Source organism: Chelonia mydas, chromosome 7 (assembly GCF_015237465.2).
Source record: "Chelonia mydas isolate rCheMyd1 chromosome 7, rCheMyd1.pri.v2, whole genome shotgun sequence".
NCBI classification, from domain to species: domain Eukaryota; kingdom Metazoa; phylum Chordata; order Testudines; family Cheloniidae; genus Chelonia; species Chelonia mydas.
Window position 1 is genome coordinate 77,401,988 of NC_057853.1, and position 17,983 is coordinate 77,419,970.

General features: G+C 40.6%; 1 protein-coding gene across 8 annotated transcripts in view; it reads left to right on the forward strand.

Moving 5' to 3' along the window:
• Nucleotides 1–13,518, forward strand: part of LOC102939922 (solute carrier family 22 member 15-like) — a 66,726-nt gene extending 53,208 nt beyond the window's left edge. For 4 of the 8 annotated variants that reach the window (XM_037904540.2, XM_043551369.1, XM_043551368.1 and 1 more), the window contains 3 exons: nucleotides 8,779–8,851; nucleotides 9,560–9,718; nucleotides 11,324–13,518. In XM_037904540.2, the coding sequence (XP_037760468.1) occupies nucleotides 8,779–8,851; nucleotides 9,560–9,718; nucleotides 11,324–11,371 (280 nt within the window). In that variant the 3' untranslated portion in view covers nucleotides 11,372–13,518. Of the gene's footprint in view, nucleotides 1–8,778; nucleotides 8,852–9,559; nucleotides 9,724–11,323 lie in introns of those variants that run through there. The other 4 variants (XM_037904542.2, XM_043551367.1, XM_037904541.2 and 1 more) reach the window with 4 other exon arrangements.
• The last annotated feature ends 4,465 nt before the right edge of the window (nucleotides 13,519–17,983 follow it).

Genomic DNA, 17,983 nt, shown 5'->3' on the forward strand with positions numbered 1-17,983 from the left:
CATGAAGAGAGACTAAAGTTTTTACTTATGGAGGCGGGCTTGAGACCTCCGTCAGAGCCAGGTCAGTTGGACTCTGCACTGAGTGCTTTGGCTTCAGTGAGGAATGCATCTCCTGCTTGCCTGAGTCCTGACACTGCTCACCCTCTCCATTGCCTAAGAAGAGGCATAAAGCCTCCAAGTAGACCGCTGAGAGTAGATCTCTGGGACTGAAATCTGCTAGAAGTGCAGTTAAGAGTAAAGTGCTGCCAAAGTCCAAGCACATCTCTTCTCTGGCAATGCAGAAACAGGGACTGTTGACTCCAGGACTGAGGCAGGTACTGTTGAGTCTGGAGCCTGAGGGAGCACCTTCCACATCTGTAGCACCACACTGTACTGACACCATCTTGGTACTGATTATGCTGGAGACATTTGTGGCTGCCAGAGATCTCTTGAGCTTTTCAATACTGATATTGCCAACGGTACAGGAGTCTGTGCTCTCGGTACCGACAGACCTGGGAGCTGCAACAATATCACTGCAGGACTCTGTGCCAGGTCAGCCCTGATTGCCTCGTATGGCTCATCCTTCAGTACTGTCAAAGGGGAAGCCTGCAACACTTACTACATTGCTTCCTTTTCCAGCTCGGCATCAGTCACTAGCACCATCAGTCAACGGAAGGAGAGTTATCCTGCTCTGATTCAGAGGTTGAATCCTACATTTCCCAACCTCACAGCTGCCCTCACTACTCCCCACTGAGGCACTACTTACCCTGCCATGGATCCTTCAGACGGAGCACCATCGAGTGGGTGGCCAGGAGGTCATTGGGGTCCTAAACCTGTCCAGTGGCCTTTTTGGAATCTGTGGCATCCCCCTTCCCGGTTTCCAGACCATATTCGAGGCATTCCTTTTCAGTGGCCTCGGAGAGGCATACAGCACCTATTCAACAGAGAACACCAGTTCCTGAGCCTGGCAACAAGCCCAGTACTAGGCACCAAGAGCTGGCTCAGGTGGACCCTGCTGGACAAGTGATTGAGGAAGAGCAGTCCCAATCTGCATCGGGCTCCTCTTAATCCTCTCCCAATGAGGTAGTCTCCTCAGGAGGCATTTCACGTACCCCAGATGACTATATGGCACACCAAGAGTTGTTAAAGAGGGTGACATTGAACCTGGGCATCCAGGTGGAGTAAGTGAAAGAATTCTTACACCCCCACAACATATTTTGGCAACAGAAGGTCCTTCCAGAGTGGCCTTGCCTCTCAGTGGGGAATTATGGACCCCATTAAGGCGCTCCGGCAGATCTTCGTCTTTTTCCCCCACCTCAAAAGGACCACGTGCAAATGCTATGTGCCAGCACAGGGATTTGAGTTTCTCCTTTTCTCATCTTCCCCACCCCCAGGCTCGCTGGTGGTATCCGTGACCAATGAGAGAGAATGATGGGCATCCAAGCGTGACCCCCAAATCAAGATGCAAAAAATTAGATCTCTTTAGTAAAAAAATTTATTCTACTGGGGCGGCGGGCGGGGGGGGGGTTGCAATTTAGAATTGCCAACCAGCATGTTCTCTTGGGCTGATATGATTTTAATGTCTGTGATTCTATGCCCAAGTTTAGAGACCTGCTCCCAGAAGAAGCTGGGAGGAGTTCTTCTCATTAGTGGATGAGGGGAAATCTGTGTTGAAGAGCTTCATTGCAAGGTGCACTGCATGCAGTGGACTTGATGACCAGGTCCCTGGTTTCTTCAGTGGCCATGTGCAGGAGCGCCTGGTTGCAGGTCCAACAAACTTTGCAGCACCAGCCCTTTGAAGGGTCCTTGCTCTTTTCAGAGCAAGCAGTCTCTAAGCTCAGTGGCTTGAAGGATTTGAGGGCAACCTTAAAGTCCCTGTGATTGTATACTCCAGCACCTTCCAGGAAGCACTTCTACCTGCAGCAGACCATAGACAGTGGGTATAATAGGCCAGTGCAGGCTAAGCCTTCCCTGGCACAGCTGTGGCTGCTGGACGCCAGTTGCGAAATTTGTGAGAAAGTTTTTGCTTGTTATTATGCGCCATGCATGTTCTGGGGCAGCTGAGGAGGCTGCATGTGCTACTTAGCTTCCTGGGTTCATCAGTAATCTCCCTGAACTCTAGGAGATTACTGATGAACCCAGGAAGCTACATAACACATACTGTCTCCTCAACTGCCCTGGAAGCTGCATGGCACATATAAAAAGCTCAGGTTCTTCAGAAGAGACATAAGTTTTTCCCGCTGTGTGGCTTGGGGTCTCAGGAGAGGAGGTGTGGTGTGGCTGGCAGGGCTCCAGCTGGCCCGGGGCTCCAGCCGGCCCGGGGCTCCTCCAGCCATAGGAAAGCAGAGGGGGTGCTCGGGGCTCCAGCCACAGGGGCACGCATTGGGGCTTCTCTGGGATGGGGGTGTTCAGGACTTCAGCCACTGTGGGGGAGCCTCGGACAGAGGTGGTGGGGCTGGGAGGGCTAGCCTCCCTGCCAATGCTGCAGACCCACCATTACTCTGAACCTGCTCCTCAGCTAGACCTGCAGAGAAAGAAGAGTAGGGGTTATAGGCCTAGACAATCTCCTCCTTCTGTCTCTGTATCAGTGCCTTCCCCTATCCAGACATGGGGACTGGTATTCTTCCCTTGACTTAAGGGACACTTACTTTCATGTGGCAATATTTTAAGGTTACAGAAGTTTCTCAGGTTCACAGTGAAGCACTCACATTACCAATCCACTGTGCTCCTTTTAGCCTGTCGGCAGCTCCTCAAGTTTTCACAAAACATATGTCTTTGGTAGCCGCATTCCTGAGGAGACTAGGGCACGTCTACACTAGAAACGTAGGTCGTCTTACAACCACTGCAGTAATTACTACTGTGAGCTCCATGCCTGGAGTCTGGGTGGCTCCTGGACTCCAGTGCAGCCGCCAGGCTCTGAGCGGGGATCTGGGAGCATGTGGGTAGTCGCCCGGCTGTGGCAGAGAGCTGGGAGCTGAGAGCCTGGCCCGGGGCGGGGAGGGGGGTAGCTATCTGAGATGATGCAAAGATCCTCCTGGCTCCAGTCATGAGGAATACCTAGCGAGGTCCAAACCACCATAGCAAGTCTTCTCTTTGAGGGCCACAATCTCTTCAAGTCAAAAACTGATAAAGCCCTTCATTCATTAAAGGACTTTAGAGCTACTTGTGCATTCTCACTGGGCTTGTATACTCTATCCAAGGAGAAAGCAAGCCAGACCTAAAACTTCCTTCAGATAGTATGGTGGACAGTGACCTCATTTTAATTCACAGAAAACATCAGAGCCACTGAGGAATAAAGAGGTTGCAACATACCTTTCTCAGTTACAGCCCACTTGACATCATCCTCTGAACAGCAGTTTCTACACCACTGTTGAAAGCCTAGCAGAACTTTTTGAAGTTCACTGCCTTGCTACATCCTTATCACTTTTTGCAACTGCCTTTTTTTTGGACACCTGGACTGGAAATACCATGAGATTTGTTAGCAATCTGTACTGTACATGTTCTAATATCTCTCTACCACCATGCCCACCCACCTTCCCTGTCCCTCGTCAGGAGTTCTTTCATGAGATTCTGATTTTTATTCCCCATTATTTTCTCATTCAAAAGAAGAAAGAGGGTTGAAGTCCTACCCCTGTACCTTCGATGTCTCAACATCCAGCTCACAGAATATACCTCAGATTCTTGGTGGGAATGTTTCACTTCTAGTGCAGGGTCCTGTCCTCTGGTCTTTCTATAGCACTGAGGGTGTTCACCAAGTGCTTGCTAGAGATAACCACACGTTTAGAGACAAGTGATCCACGTCTGCCCCATAGTCTGTTCATGAGTTGATCTGAGGAAGATGACCACAGCAGGTTATTGTAAGATGTCAGCCTTCCTCACCAGCCTCTCAGTGCAGCCCCAGTCACCTTCTCTGCTCTGCCTGACATAGTCTTGCAGAATAGTGGTCATTCTCCATCCAAACCCATCATAGTTATGTCTGACGGCCTAGATGTGACTGGCTGATATCCACTGAAACAACTTATTGAGCTGAAGTAAAGAACATTCTGCTCCCAAGCAGGAAAGTCTCATCTAGACTGACTTAGAAAGCTGAAGTGGAAAAGGTTTTTCTGTTTGGGCATCTCAGCACCAGCTGGCTCCTTTCTCAACACTGTTTTTGGACTATTTACTAGCTCTGAAACAATCTTTGCATTAATTCCACAACAATCCATCTAATAGCAATATCTGCATATCACCCTCCTCTCCAGGGCTGTCATCACTGTATTTTCTCACCCTCCAATGGCTAGATTCCTAAAAGGCTTTTATTGATGGTTTTCCTCTAGTTCAGTAGTCTGCTCCCTTTTGGGACCTCAGTATAGCATTAATGAGGTTGATGGGTCCTCTACTTTGAGCCCTTAGCAACCTGTTCGCTATATCACCTGTCAGTGAAGACTTTTTTGGAGCCATTACTTCAGTTTGAAGGGTATGGGAGATTCAGGCCCTTATGTCAGGTCCCCACTATACATGATGTTGTCAGTAGCTACCGGTGTGGTGCTCTGCTCTTGTTCGATGATGATAACAGTCAGCTGCGTGCGTGTTCCTTCTGTGTGCTGCCCCAGCTCTGCGAAGATAGCTAACACAGCAGACCCCGAGAGAACCCCCAATGACCACAGACTCCAGTAAGGTACGAAGGAACATCGGCCAGTTTTATTGTTAAACGAAGCACAGTAATAGTTCCCTATAGACTCTACAGGGCATACTATGAATTTGTGCTCCCTGGCAATGGACTCAGCTCAGTCAGTGGCGGGACTTTCCACTGCCCCCTACGCCGGACAAAAGACACCACCACCCCAGGGATGTATTCTTATACACAGATACAAACAAGTTACATAACACTCCTGACGTAGTGAGGTGCAACCCCTTTACGTAACAATGCACCATGCTTCTACACAGTAAGGTGCCGCCTCTTACCTTATACATGTTGATTCGAACAAAATAACTCTGTCCATCATACTAGCCTTTTGCCCCTGTCCTTGTTATCTATGTGGACGGTATAAGAATGTTCTTGTACCATTTGTGTGTGGCTCTGGTATCTAATGCACTTTAGATATATGTTTATGCAACAGCATATCTTTATGCAACATCAGCCCTTTCCTTGCCAGCTTCTGTGAGCAGGGCCTGCCTCTGGCCCACAGCTTAACTTTGCTTTATGTAAGCAAAGTCTTGATCATTACTTTAGCTCAGGCCGTAGGTCTCATACCGTGCCTCTGATACCAAAAGGTTTATGTTTCAGGGCCTCATCTTACTACACATGATTTTCTAAGGACAGGATTGCTCTCAGGCCTCTTGCCCAAAGTTGTTTAAAGGTCATATGAACCAGTTTATTCATCTCCCAATTTTCTTCCCAAAGCCTCACTCAACCCTGGGGAAACTAAGCTATGTACACTAGTTGTAGTAAGGGCATTGGTACTACCTTAACAGGATAAAATCATTCAGGAACACCCCTAGACTATTTGTGGTCTTTGCTGATTAGAAATCATTTTTCTTTGTTCTTTTAATCTTCTTAAACATATCAGTCAGTGATTCTTCAGAGCCTAATACAATATAGGGTATACAGTTTTTCAGAAAATGAGTACTCTGGTTATTGAGAATATGTTTTAGCACCTTACCCTTTAAGAGTACATATTGTGAACAGAATGTTTATAGCGAGATCTTCAGCCTCATCAGTAGTAATGTAGTGTAAACTCTCAGATGCGTGGAACAAATCATTAGAATTCATTAAGATAAAACCACGGAGAAAATATTTATATGTGAACCTCCCAGAATATTAAACACCAATTTATTTGAATATTTAGGCAGTGAAGCAATCTTTGTTAATTCCAGTTAATCTATTGGTTGCAGTGTTGTTGTAGCTATTTTGGTCCCAGGATATTAGAGAGACAAGGTGGGGGAGGTAATATCTTTTATTGGACCAACATCTGTTGGTAAAAAGACAAGCTTTCAAGCTTACACAGAGCTTTTTCCAGACCTGAAAAGCTCTGTTTAAGCTTGAAAGCTTGTCTATTTCACCAATAGAAGTTGGACCAATAAAAGTTAATGTATTAACATTTTTTTTAAACTCCTTTGGATGGATTGTCATTCACCCTGATGCAACCACATAGACAACTGTATATTATCAATACTTATTTCTTGTTTGTATATGAAACTCAAGCATTTGCAAATAATCAATTTTAAGAATATGGGGAACAGATTTCCTTTTTGCTTGACGAATTTTTGTATCCACTGAACTGAAATGTTAAATGTTCTTCTGGTTTTCAGTTACCTGCCACTAAATTCTACGTATATGATAGATAAATTGGATATAATAAGCTTACCACCACTTTTGACTGTGAGAAGCTTTATATGGTGCTTCCACAATCCTGATGTATAAACGATATAGTAGAAGTAAAACAATAAACTTGACAGGTGAATTTTAGATGACCTCTAATTAGAACAACATTTAGGGCCTGATTCTGATTTCACACTGGTTTTACACCAGTGTAATTCTGTTGACTACAGTGTAATTACTCTGGAATTACACTGATCTCAGAATCAGGCCTTTAGACTGTCTGAGATGGCATCTGAAGACTTGCTTTCACAATGGTCTGAAAGGTGTCATAAAATTTTTATGTGAACAATGGAGGAGAAGGATGGTAGATATGTTTGTTCTTCAAAACACACTTGCCTTTTTTATCCATGGTTTGCTTTGGCATAGGCTTTCTATACTTTGTTTATTAACCATAATCCTTCATTTCAGTTTTGATAGTTCCTGCAGTAGATATATTATTGAGGTAATGGAGGTTCTAGTCAGCTAGAACAAAATGTACCATGTTAGAAAATATTCCCTAAATTATTCTGGAATGCTAATGGATTCAATTCTCTGAGTTGTAGTGACAGTGTTTTACATGAGCAACATTCTGTTGAATTTTGGATTAGGTTAGTTAAGTACTAATTTTTTAATTGACTCATATTTTCATCTGCATACAAAAGAAGTAAGTATTTTGCATTTAGAACGCTGTGTTCTTCCCCCATTATTATTACAAAATCCACTAACATTCTGGATTTGAGAGACCTAGGTTTTATGGAAAAGAGAGGAAAGATTCATTTTATTATGATTTTTTGTTCAATATGTTAACTGGTTGTTCTTCTTTGTATGGATTCTGTCAGAGAAAGGAGGTGTTTGGAGCTGGTGGTAATCTAGAGGGGTTGGGAGAATATTAACCATACCTGATAAAGGATGAGAATTAAGAATTTTTGACCCATGTAATCCTGGGAGAAGACATGGGTTTGCCCTGAGTTTTGTTGGCACAACTCCTACTGGCAATGGCCAAAGATCAGATGTCCACACTGCTGCTGTTAGATGTGCCAGCTACTTGTGGTACCATTGCCTGAGGCATTATTGGCTTTCCTGAAAACATGAGAGGGGTAGATGCAGAGGTTCTGAGTGACTTCCTTATTTTTCTTTTGGGAGAATGCCAGAGGATAGTAGTGAATTGCTTCTTTTTTAAAACCCAAAGTTACTCTTGTGTGGGCTTCCATGGGGTTCTTTGCAGTCATCTGTTTTACTCAACATGGGAAAAGGGCTTTTAGAAGTTAGTGAGGAGAAGACCTGGACCTCAGTCATTTTGGTATGTTGGTGACCTATCACTAATTTTATATCTGTCTTGTTTAATCCATTAGCTGTGGTTCAGTGATGTAGCCAGGTTGTGGTTGAGATTAGGGAAATGAGGACAACCAGGCTGAAGCTCAGACCGGATATGACTGAGGTGATGATAGGTTGGGAGAAGCAACTGAAAGATTTGTTGAAGATAATATCATCTGTGTCTATTCTCTGTCACTCAGGTTCACAACCAGTGGTATTAATAGACCTCCCAGCTGCTGTTAGGCAGTCATGTAGTTGCAGTGGCCCAAAAAGAATTTGTATTTGATCAGGAAGTTGCAACCATTTATTTCTGAGGTGGACCTTTCTAGGCTTATCCATGTCCTATTACAGTGCACCCTTTATGATGTTGTACCTTTAAAGTTAATTTGAAAGCTGAGTGGAATGCAGCAGCGCAGTTGGTAGCTGGTGTATCTCTCTAGGAACGTGATACACTGGTGCTCTGGGATCTGCACTGACAGGCCACTGGCTTCTTTGTGAACTTTAAGATTTTCTTTTTGATCAATAAAGACTTAAATGACTTAGGACCTTGCCTGTCTCAGAGACTGCCTCTCTCCCTGTGAGATATTGCATTAGAGGTCCTTAAGCTGGAGTTTACTCAGTGTATAAGGGAGGGAGTTGCTAGATCATTCTCCATGAGGTTCCTGTCAACTTTGGAATTCATTCTGTAGCCCAGTCCAGAGTAGCCCACATTTATTGATTTCTAGAGCATGATGTAAAGCCTACCTGTTTGTTCAGACTTTTGGGAAGTACTGGATTGCATCCAAGGATGGGTTTTTTGGCATGGATATCCTTGGGAGATAGGTGGGATATTTTCTCCATTGGCTGGTTATAGTAATTTTTACTGTTACACAGTTGATTTACCTGCTGGACTTATATTAATTACATTAATAGACTGATTTCCCCTCTCCCTTCCCCCCCGTCCAAAAAAAACCAAACCCCAACCATTGTTAGGGTCTCTCGAGTCATGGATTGACATTTTAAAAATGTATTTGTATAAATTTCATTTAAAAAAGAAAAACAAACCTTGGATGATACCTGACAATAGAATTACTTGTTAAGGGATCATTCTAATCATATCACGTTGTGAAACTACACGTCCTTTTTTCCCCCCTTTGGTACAGAAATGCTGGCTTGGGTGTCTGTTCAATGACTTGCAGATTTGGTGGTGTTTTGGCTCCATTTGTGCCATCCATGGTAAGTTAACTTTTTATTTTATTCATGTTAATTACTGACACTTTTCCCCCCAAGACTTCTAGTTTATTGGAATAATCTCAGAATTGCTTTCATGATTCTGGCATGGCAGGTAGATCTTTTTCAAGGGATACTTATACTACCTCTGCAAATGTATATTTAAGCTCTATTTAATTACAGTATATTGATATAGTCAAATTCCAGACTTAACTAATGAGAGAGGGTGTTCTGGTTGTTGTGTGTTTTGGGGTTGTTTTTTCTGTATTTACAAAACAGTATATCTTTTTATAAAACTTCATTCCTTTGAGAAAAACGCAAATTAACATTTTATCTTTTACATTAAGTGAGTTACCTAGTATTTATCTGCTGCTGCTGTCTTTGTAAGCAAATTTTGTATGGATACCTAGTTAGTACTTGAATGCTCTTTGGCTTGCAAACATTCATAATGGAGATTTTGATCTGAATAATTGCTTGTATAGTGAATTTTTGATCTGTTCTTTTCTTAATGTATGTCTAAATAATTACCATTGTTGTTAATGGATATTACTTACAAGAATGCTGTGAAGAACAGATCTTTTGATATAACTTGTTTTTGTATATAATTAATTGAAATATATTTATGAAACATGAACAAATAATGCTGCAATAGTTTTAGAAATATACTGGGGCATGAGCTAATTTTGGGTTTTTATCACTGATTTTTAATTTCAGAAATCTCTTCACCCATCTTTACCATTCATGGTGTTTGGAATCAGTGGAGTATCAGCAGGATTCTTGACTTTTCTTCTTCCGGAAACTCTTAATAAGCCAATTGCAGAGAGCATTGAAGACCTTCAGAGTCCTGTATGCCAAATGCTTAAAAACAAAAAGGCAGAGTAAAAAAACTTCTTTTAATCTAGTTTTTTATTAAAGCAGTTTCCATACATCTTATGCAAGTCCCACTGTAGCACACATTTCTAAGTTATTCAGCTTGGGCATTAATCTTAAATTTCTGTTTTTTCTTTATTAATAACATCTTTGCTCTGTATTTGTTAAATAGAGTTTTAAAAATAGTTTGTATGTCAAACAAGAAAGCTTTAAAATAAATTTTCTTGCACTCATTTTCACCTGTGCATGTGATACAGCACATAAGCCATAGTGCATTTTTGTTATTGTTGAACATAATTTTAAAAAGCAACCTGAAATAGTCACAGTTGATACAGTAAGGCAATTAAGTCACTCTCATGTATTGCATTGTACCCTTTTTATTTATGTCAAGTCCCTTACTAGAATATAATATTTAAAAAAACAGTGTATGATATTTGAGGTGAGTGTTTAATCGCTTATTTATTTCTCCTCTATTGTTAGAAGCATTTGGAATACTTTCCTCTAGTAGATGAATGCCTAATAAAACTTTTGAAACTGAAAAGTAACTTAGTTTTCTCTGATTAATGGTCAACAATGGTAGTTTCAAAAATACAACGAGGACCATTTGAAAAGATATACTGTAGCTTTAGTTTTTAGCTGAAATTTATTACTACAGTTAACAGTACAGTGACTTCATGCAAATTGATGGAATTTGCATAAAGTCTCTTCAAAGAAATCAGCAAGCATCAGTCTATCACTGTTATACTGTAGAAACAAAAACATTTTCCCCTCCAATCCTGTTTGGTGACACAAACTTTACTGTGAAGAATCAAAACGTAATTATCTCATGATATAGAATGTGTAACACATTCAAAGATTTTTGCGTATGTCGTCTTACTCAGATGAATATGAATGGTAGGATTTCTAATGACAACAACAAAGGTTATCCTATGAAGTCAACACAGGTAGCTTGGAAATAAAAGAATACTAAGTGTCCTTAACACACTAACAAATTAATGAGTTTTGTTAGTTATGTTAATTATTGTACTAAAGAATTAATGAGTTTTAAGAAATTAAAAGTCCATATATACTTAATGTAGCTTAATATTTGGTAGTACTGAATTCAGTTGAAATGAAAAGAAGTTGAAACAGTGTCATTACAAAACCTAATTTCCCCCTACTGTTACTCACACCTTCTTGTCAACTGTTTGAAATGGGCCACTCTCATTACCACTACAAAAGTGATTTTTTCTGCCTTGGTATCTGTTAATTGGCTACTGTTAATTGAATTGTCTCGTTAGACTGACCTCCACTTGGTAAGGCAACTCCCATCTTTTCATACGCTGTGTATTTACACCTGCTACTGTATTTTCCACTCCATGCATCTGATGAAGTGGGTTCTAGACCACGAAAGCTTATGCCCAGATAAATTTGTTAAGGTGCCACAAGGACTTCTCATTGTTTTTTCTTATACTCAGATTTGTGCAGTTTTTTTTTAATTTCACTTCATTTTTGAATTTTGATCAACTGAATGTGTGCTGATTTCCCCATTTGACATTAACCTGTGAACATCAGGAAAATAAGACACTTAAAATGGTTTTAATAATTTCTGTTTCATCTGTTTAACAGGTAAACCAATTAGGAGAAAACACAATTTCAAAAAAATCTTTCTGGTGAAAAATCAAGCATCTTTTGGTAAAGTGCTTTCATAGTGAAGATGTGGAGCCACTGAGATACCAGAATGGAAATGTCAAGGGGCATAAAGTATAATGCCACTTCCAGTATGCTGCACTGTTTATTTTTATGTGGAGGTCAATTGAGAAAATGGAGAAAGTTTGCCAAAATTTGTGGAAAACGAGATGGCAAATCCTTGCATTAATTTAATGACTTACTTAAGCACACTCTTTGGACACAAGATACAGTTTTTATATATAAAAAAAATGTAATATTCCTTATTTTGTTTTGTAAGATGTAACTGCTAGCTGTGAATTGAAATGTAACAATGAAATTGAGGTAATATGTAATAAGTGTTTTTTAAAAGATATTTTCTGATTGGAAGGTTGCAGGGCAGCCTAGTATATTCAGGTATTCTGTAATTGTTAGAAATAATTGTATCCTGTGGATGCTAATGTACTCAACAGATTTTTTTTCTTTTTTCATTTTCTTTAGACTACTGCATACCTCATAATACAAAAAGACCAAAGATTTGTATAGATTATTGCCTTAACCGTAACATTAATAATGTAAGAAACTCAATCAAATTGATCAGGAAATTTCAAAGGAAAGTAAATTAACTTTAATGCTGGATACAGTAGGGTTTTTTTTTTTATAAGATCCAGTTGAACAACAAAGGAATTTAACATGAAAAATTGCAACGTTGGAAAGAATAATAGGTCTTTGCAGACAAGAGGTACATGTAAAAGAGGGAGTAAATTAGTACTGAACATTTAGTGAAATATTAATTCAAAAAATGCAATTATCCAGTAGCTAAATGTTAGCTATAATTGCAAAACTAGAATAAAATTATCAAAAATGTATCAAATATGATATATAATCAAAAATTATTATTTTCAATTAGAATTGGAAATATCTGCAATACGAAAAATTAATTCAATAGATTTCACTTACCAATTAAAATATTTATTTTGCAGTAGGGATATCATAGTTGTTACGATTGGTTCACCAAAACAGTATTGTAATTTAAATAAAAATATATATATAAATATAAAATTAGCGTCTCTTTTACGTATAAATTTGTCATGCTCTTATAAGGATATTTCCTATCATTTGGACTTTGTTAAATGCATCTGGTAGGAAAAGCCAGTGTATTTTGACATAATTTTCATATTTCGACTATGAGCCTGCAAGTTATAACACATGGGCAGACTGCTGTGCCTCTGTAGAACCCCAGTAAAGTCTGTAGGGGCACAACAGTCCATCTGAGTGTTATAAATGGCATGATTGAATCCTTGAATTGTATAAAAATATTTAAAATCACAAACTACAGTTTGCAGAGAAAGTTGTGATTTTAGATTGCATAAAACATCTATATATTTGCATTTGTTTTAAGACCTGTGCCAAAGTTCAAAGTAACACGAAGCACACAATTCTTATTTTCTTATGTATATTTAGTTGCCTTATATTCCATTTTTACAGGCTTTAGAACTCAGCTGGTGAAAGTGTTCTTGAATACCTTCTGGTAGTCTCTTACCTTCCTTTAATGTTCATAACCACAACAACTGAGGATACCTCTTCAAAGGATAATTACATCATCAAGGAAATGGTAAAGAGGAGCTTTAGAACTTTTTATTATGAAAAGCTCTGTTGATTCTTATTTTTTTGGTAATAAAAATTGAATCTTAAACATATCGTTCTCTTAGAAGCAGAAATAACACATTGAGATAGGATCTCCATAAATACATCATTGTATGGTGAATGTCTCATGTGCCCCTTCTGCCAGATGTTTAATGTATCAGCCTCAATAATGAATTTTCCACATCCTTTTATTCCAGTTCTTGTAGAAAACAGGTAATAAAAATAAATTGTATTTAAAATGTGTTTATATCTCCCAATTTTTTAAAATTTGGAATGTATCCTGCTCAGCATTTACTAAGATTTTTGTAAATTTGACAGTTTGTGAAAGTCTATTCCTGGGGAATTCTATGCCAAAAAATTAAAAATTCTGTGCACAATATTTTAAAATTCTGCAAAATTCTGCTTATTTTATTAATCAAAATTAACACAATATAATCCTGACATTTGCAATTATTTTGGTAGTTTATTTGAAAATACCTGTCAGCAAGTATGTCTGTAATAATACAGACAACAAAAAAGATTCAAGAAATATTTTTTGACAAATAGATTCCTTATTAGGCATATTAATATAGAACAGGGGTCGGCAACCTTTCAGAAGTGTTGTGCCAAGTCTTTATTTATTCACTCTAATTTAAGGTTTCGTGTGCCAGTAATACATGTTAACGTTTTTAGAAGGTCTCTTTCTATAAGTCTATAATATATAACTAAACTATTGTTGTATGCAAAGTAAATAAGGTTTTTTAAATGTTTAAGAAGCTTCATTTAAAATTAAATTAAAATGCAGAATCCCCTGGTCCGGTGGCCAGGACCCGGGCAGTGAGAGTGCCATAGGTTGCCTACCCCTGCTCTATTTTGTAAATGCAGAACAGAATTTATTTCCCCTTGCTTTGCACAAAAGGAGAATCTTTGGGTGAGGTGGTACTGCAATATACAAGCTATACAAAATATCAGCCACTTTTGAGATTTCCTGTTAGCACACCATGTAGGCACAACAGATTGTGTTAAAGAAGGAGCTAGACTTCCTAATTTACATTTTTTTGTGAATTTACTTCAATTATATTAATTTTAAAGATATATTTAAAAACAAAAACACAAAGGAAAAACCAACATCTAAATACTTGATAGGTCATGATTACTCCTATGAAGTCAGACAGACAATACAGTAAATTCACATTTGGACATTTAATACACACAATTTGGTTATTTGTTCAAAAATCATTTTGTATCAAAGAAGTCCTAACTACTGACAGCTATTAGGTGGTCTGCATCAGGAGTTCTCAACCAATAGCTGGTGACACATACCTTAAAAACAATAAAGAATACTATACACATCTGGTTGTTGTGTAAGGCTTACCATTGTCTGGATCTGATGTGGGGAGGGGAAATTCCTTCAGATTATTCCTCAGAGCCTGTCTGTGCCAGCCTTTCTCGCTAGACAGCTGCTCACAAATGAAGCCCCATTCCAGGAATCAAAACACATTTAAATGGTTTGTTGCCCTTTGGTCTGGTAGTTTCTAGCATTACACTATTGGGTTTACAGCATGTTGGAGACAAGATAAAGGATCATGGAAGCTAACAACTTGCCCCCAGTGTCTCTCTGTTGTGTGCATCTAGGTATTCTTATCTGTTGCCATCTCATTGATTTCAAGCATTATAAGGCATCTAATAAATGTTCCACTTATTCCAATACAACTTAGATTAATGCAATCACACATGAAAGTCTTATAACTGAATATGAAGTAACTTCTCTCACTCACCTGGTCACATACAGTTTTAGTACCATTATCATATTTTAAGATTCACAGCAATAATGGAGGTCTAGTAGTAATGGGGCAAAGCACAAAATGTCTAATAAGGTTTTGTTGGAGACAGCTTCTTTCAGAAGGTGGAGGAAGTAATTGGGAGGGCAACCATTTTAGACTTCATTCTGACTAACAGAGAGACTTGGTTGTGAGTCTGAAGGTGGAAGGGAGCTTGGGTGAAAATGATCATGAAACACGTATATTTCATGATTCTAAGGAAAGAAAGGAGTGAGAGTACCAGAATAAGGACAATGGATTCAAAGGATGACTTTGGTAGAGTCAGAGAACTGGTAGCTAAGATCCCATTGGAAGAAAATCTAAAGGAAAAAAGGGTTCAGGAGAGCTGGCAGTTTCTCAGAGACAATATTAAAGGCTTAGAAGCAAACTATCCTGTTGTGAAGGAGAGATAAGAACACTAAGAGGCCAATATGGCTGTATCAGGAACGTTTCAATGACCTGAATATCAAAAAAGAATCATACAAAAAGTGGAAATGTGGACAAATTGCTATGAATGAGTGCAAAATAATAGTGGAAGCATGTAGAGATAAAATCAGAAAGGCTAAGGCTCAAAGTGAGCTACAACTAGCATGAGATGTAAAAGGCAATAATAATAAGTTGTATAAATATGTTAGGAACAGGAAAAAGATGAAGGACATTGTAGGTCAGCTACTTAAAAGAGAAGGAGATGACAGCATGGACTGAACGGGAGGTACGGGATCTGATCACTGTATGGGGAGAGGAATCCATACTCCGTTCCAGTTTTTGAAATGCCAAAACATTTGTCAAAATCTCCCAGGGCATGAAGGACAGAGGCCATAACAGGGACCCGAAGCAGTGCCACATGAAACTTAAGGAGCTGAGGCAAGCAAACCAGAAAACCAGAGAGGCAAATGGCCGCTCCAGGTCAGAGCCCCAAACATGCCACTTCTATGATGAGCTGAATGCCATTTTAGGGGGTTCAGCCACCACTGCCCCAACCGTGTTGTTTGATTCCTTCAATGGAGATGGAGACAACATGGAAGCAGGTTTTGGGGACGAGGAAGATGATGATGATGAGGTTGTAGATAGCTCACAGCAAGCAAGCGGAGAAGCCGGTTTTCCCAACGGCCAGGAACTGTTTCTCACCCTGGGCCTGGAGCCAGTACCCCCCGAACCCACCCAAGGCTGCCTCTTGGACCCGCCAGGCGGAGAAGGGACCTCTGGTGAGTGTACCTTTTTAAATAGTATACGTGGTTTAAAAGCAAGCCTGTTAAATAATTAATTTGCCCTGGCATTCGCAGCTCTCCTGGATGTACTCCCAAAGCCTTTGCAAAAGGTTCTGAGGAGGGCAGCCTTATTCCATCCACCATGGTAGGACACTTTACCACTCCAGGCCAGTAGCATGTAGTCGGGAATCATTGTAGAACAAAGCATTGCAGTGTATGTTTGCTGGCGTTCAAACAACATCCGTTCTTTATCTCTCTGTGTTATCCTCAGGAGAGTGATATCATTCATGGTCACCTGGTTGAAATAGGGTGCTTTTCTTAATGGGACATTCAGAGGTGCCCATTCCTGCTGGGCTGTTTTCCTGTGGCTGAACAGAAATGTTCCTCACTGTTAGCCACGGGGAGGGGGAAGGGGCTAGCCATGTGGTGGGGGGAGGCAAAATGCGACCTTGTAACAAAGGCATATGTGCTATGTATGTAATGTTAACAGCAAGATTTACCGTGAAAGAGTGTACCTATTATTCTATAAAATGTGTCTTTTTAAATACCACTGTCCCTGTTTTTTTTCTCCACCAGCTGCATGTTTTTCAAGGATCACAGGATCTTCTCCTTCCCAGAAGCCAGTGAAGATTAGAAGGCGAAAAAAACACACTCATGATGAAATGTTCTCTGAGCTCATGCTGTCCTCCCACACTGATAGAGCACAGACGAATGCGTGGAGGCAGACAATGTCAGGAAAGCACAATATGACCAGGAGGAGAGGTGGCGGGCTGAAGAGAGGGCTGAAGCTGAAAGGTGGCGGCAGCATGATGAGTGGAGGCAGGATTCAATGCTGAGGCTGCTGGAGGATCAAACTAATATGCTCCAGTGTATGGTTGAGCTGCAGGAAAGGCAGCAGGAGCACAGACCACTGCTACAGCCCCTGTGTAACCAACCACTCTCCTCCCCAAGTTCCATAGCCTCCTCACCCAGATGCCCAAGAATGCGGTGGGGGGGGCCTCCAGCCATGCAGCCACTCCACTCCAGAGGATTGCCCAAGCAATGGAAGGCTGGCATTCAATAAAGTTTTAAAGTTTTAAACTTTTAAAGTGCTGTGTGGCCTTGTCCTTCCCTCCTCCACCACCCCTCCCAGTGCTTCCCCCCTCCAAAACCCCTCCTGGGCTACCTTGGCAGTTATTCCCCTATTTGTGTGCTGAATTAATAAAGAATGTATGAATGTGAAGCAACAATGACTTTATTGCCTCTGCAAGCGGTGATCGAAGGGAGGAGGGGAGGGTGGTTAGCTTACAGGGAAGTAGAGTGAACCAAGGGGAGGGTCTCATCAGGAGAAACAAACAGAACTTTCACACCGTAGCCTGGCCAGTCATGAAACTGATTTTCAAAACATCTCTGATGCGCACCGCGCCCTCCTGTGCTCTTCTAACCACCCTGATGTTTAGCTGCGCGTACCCAGCGGCCAGGCGATTGTCCTCAACCTCCCACCCCGCCATAAACGTCTCCCCCTTACTCTCATAGATATTGTGGAGCACACAGCAAGCAGTAAGAACAATGGGAATATTGGTTTTGCTGAGGTCTAAGCGAGTCAGTAAACTGCACCAACGCACTTTTAAACATCCAAACGCACATTCTACCACCATTCTGCACTTGCTCAGCCTATAGTTGAACAGCTCCTGACTACTGTCCAGGCTGCCTATGTATGGCTTCATGAGCCAGGGCATTAAGGGGTAGGCTGGGTCCCCAAGGATAACTATAGGTATTTCAACATCCCCAATGGTTATTTTCTGGTCTGGGAAGAAAGTCTCTTCCTGCATCTTTTGAAACAGACCAGAATTCCTGAAGATGTGAGTGTCATGTACCTTTTCCGGCCATCCCATGTTGATGTTGGTGAAATGTCCCTTGTGATCCACCAGCGCTTGCAGCACTATTGAAAAGTACCCCTTGCGGTTTATGTACTCGCCGGCTTGGTG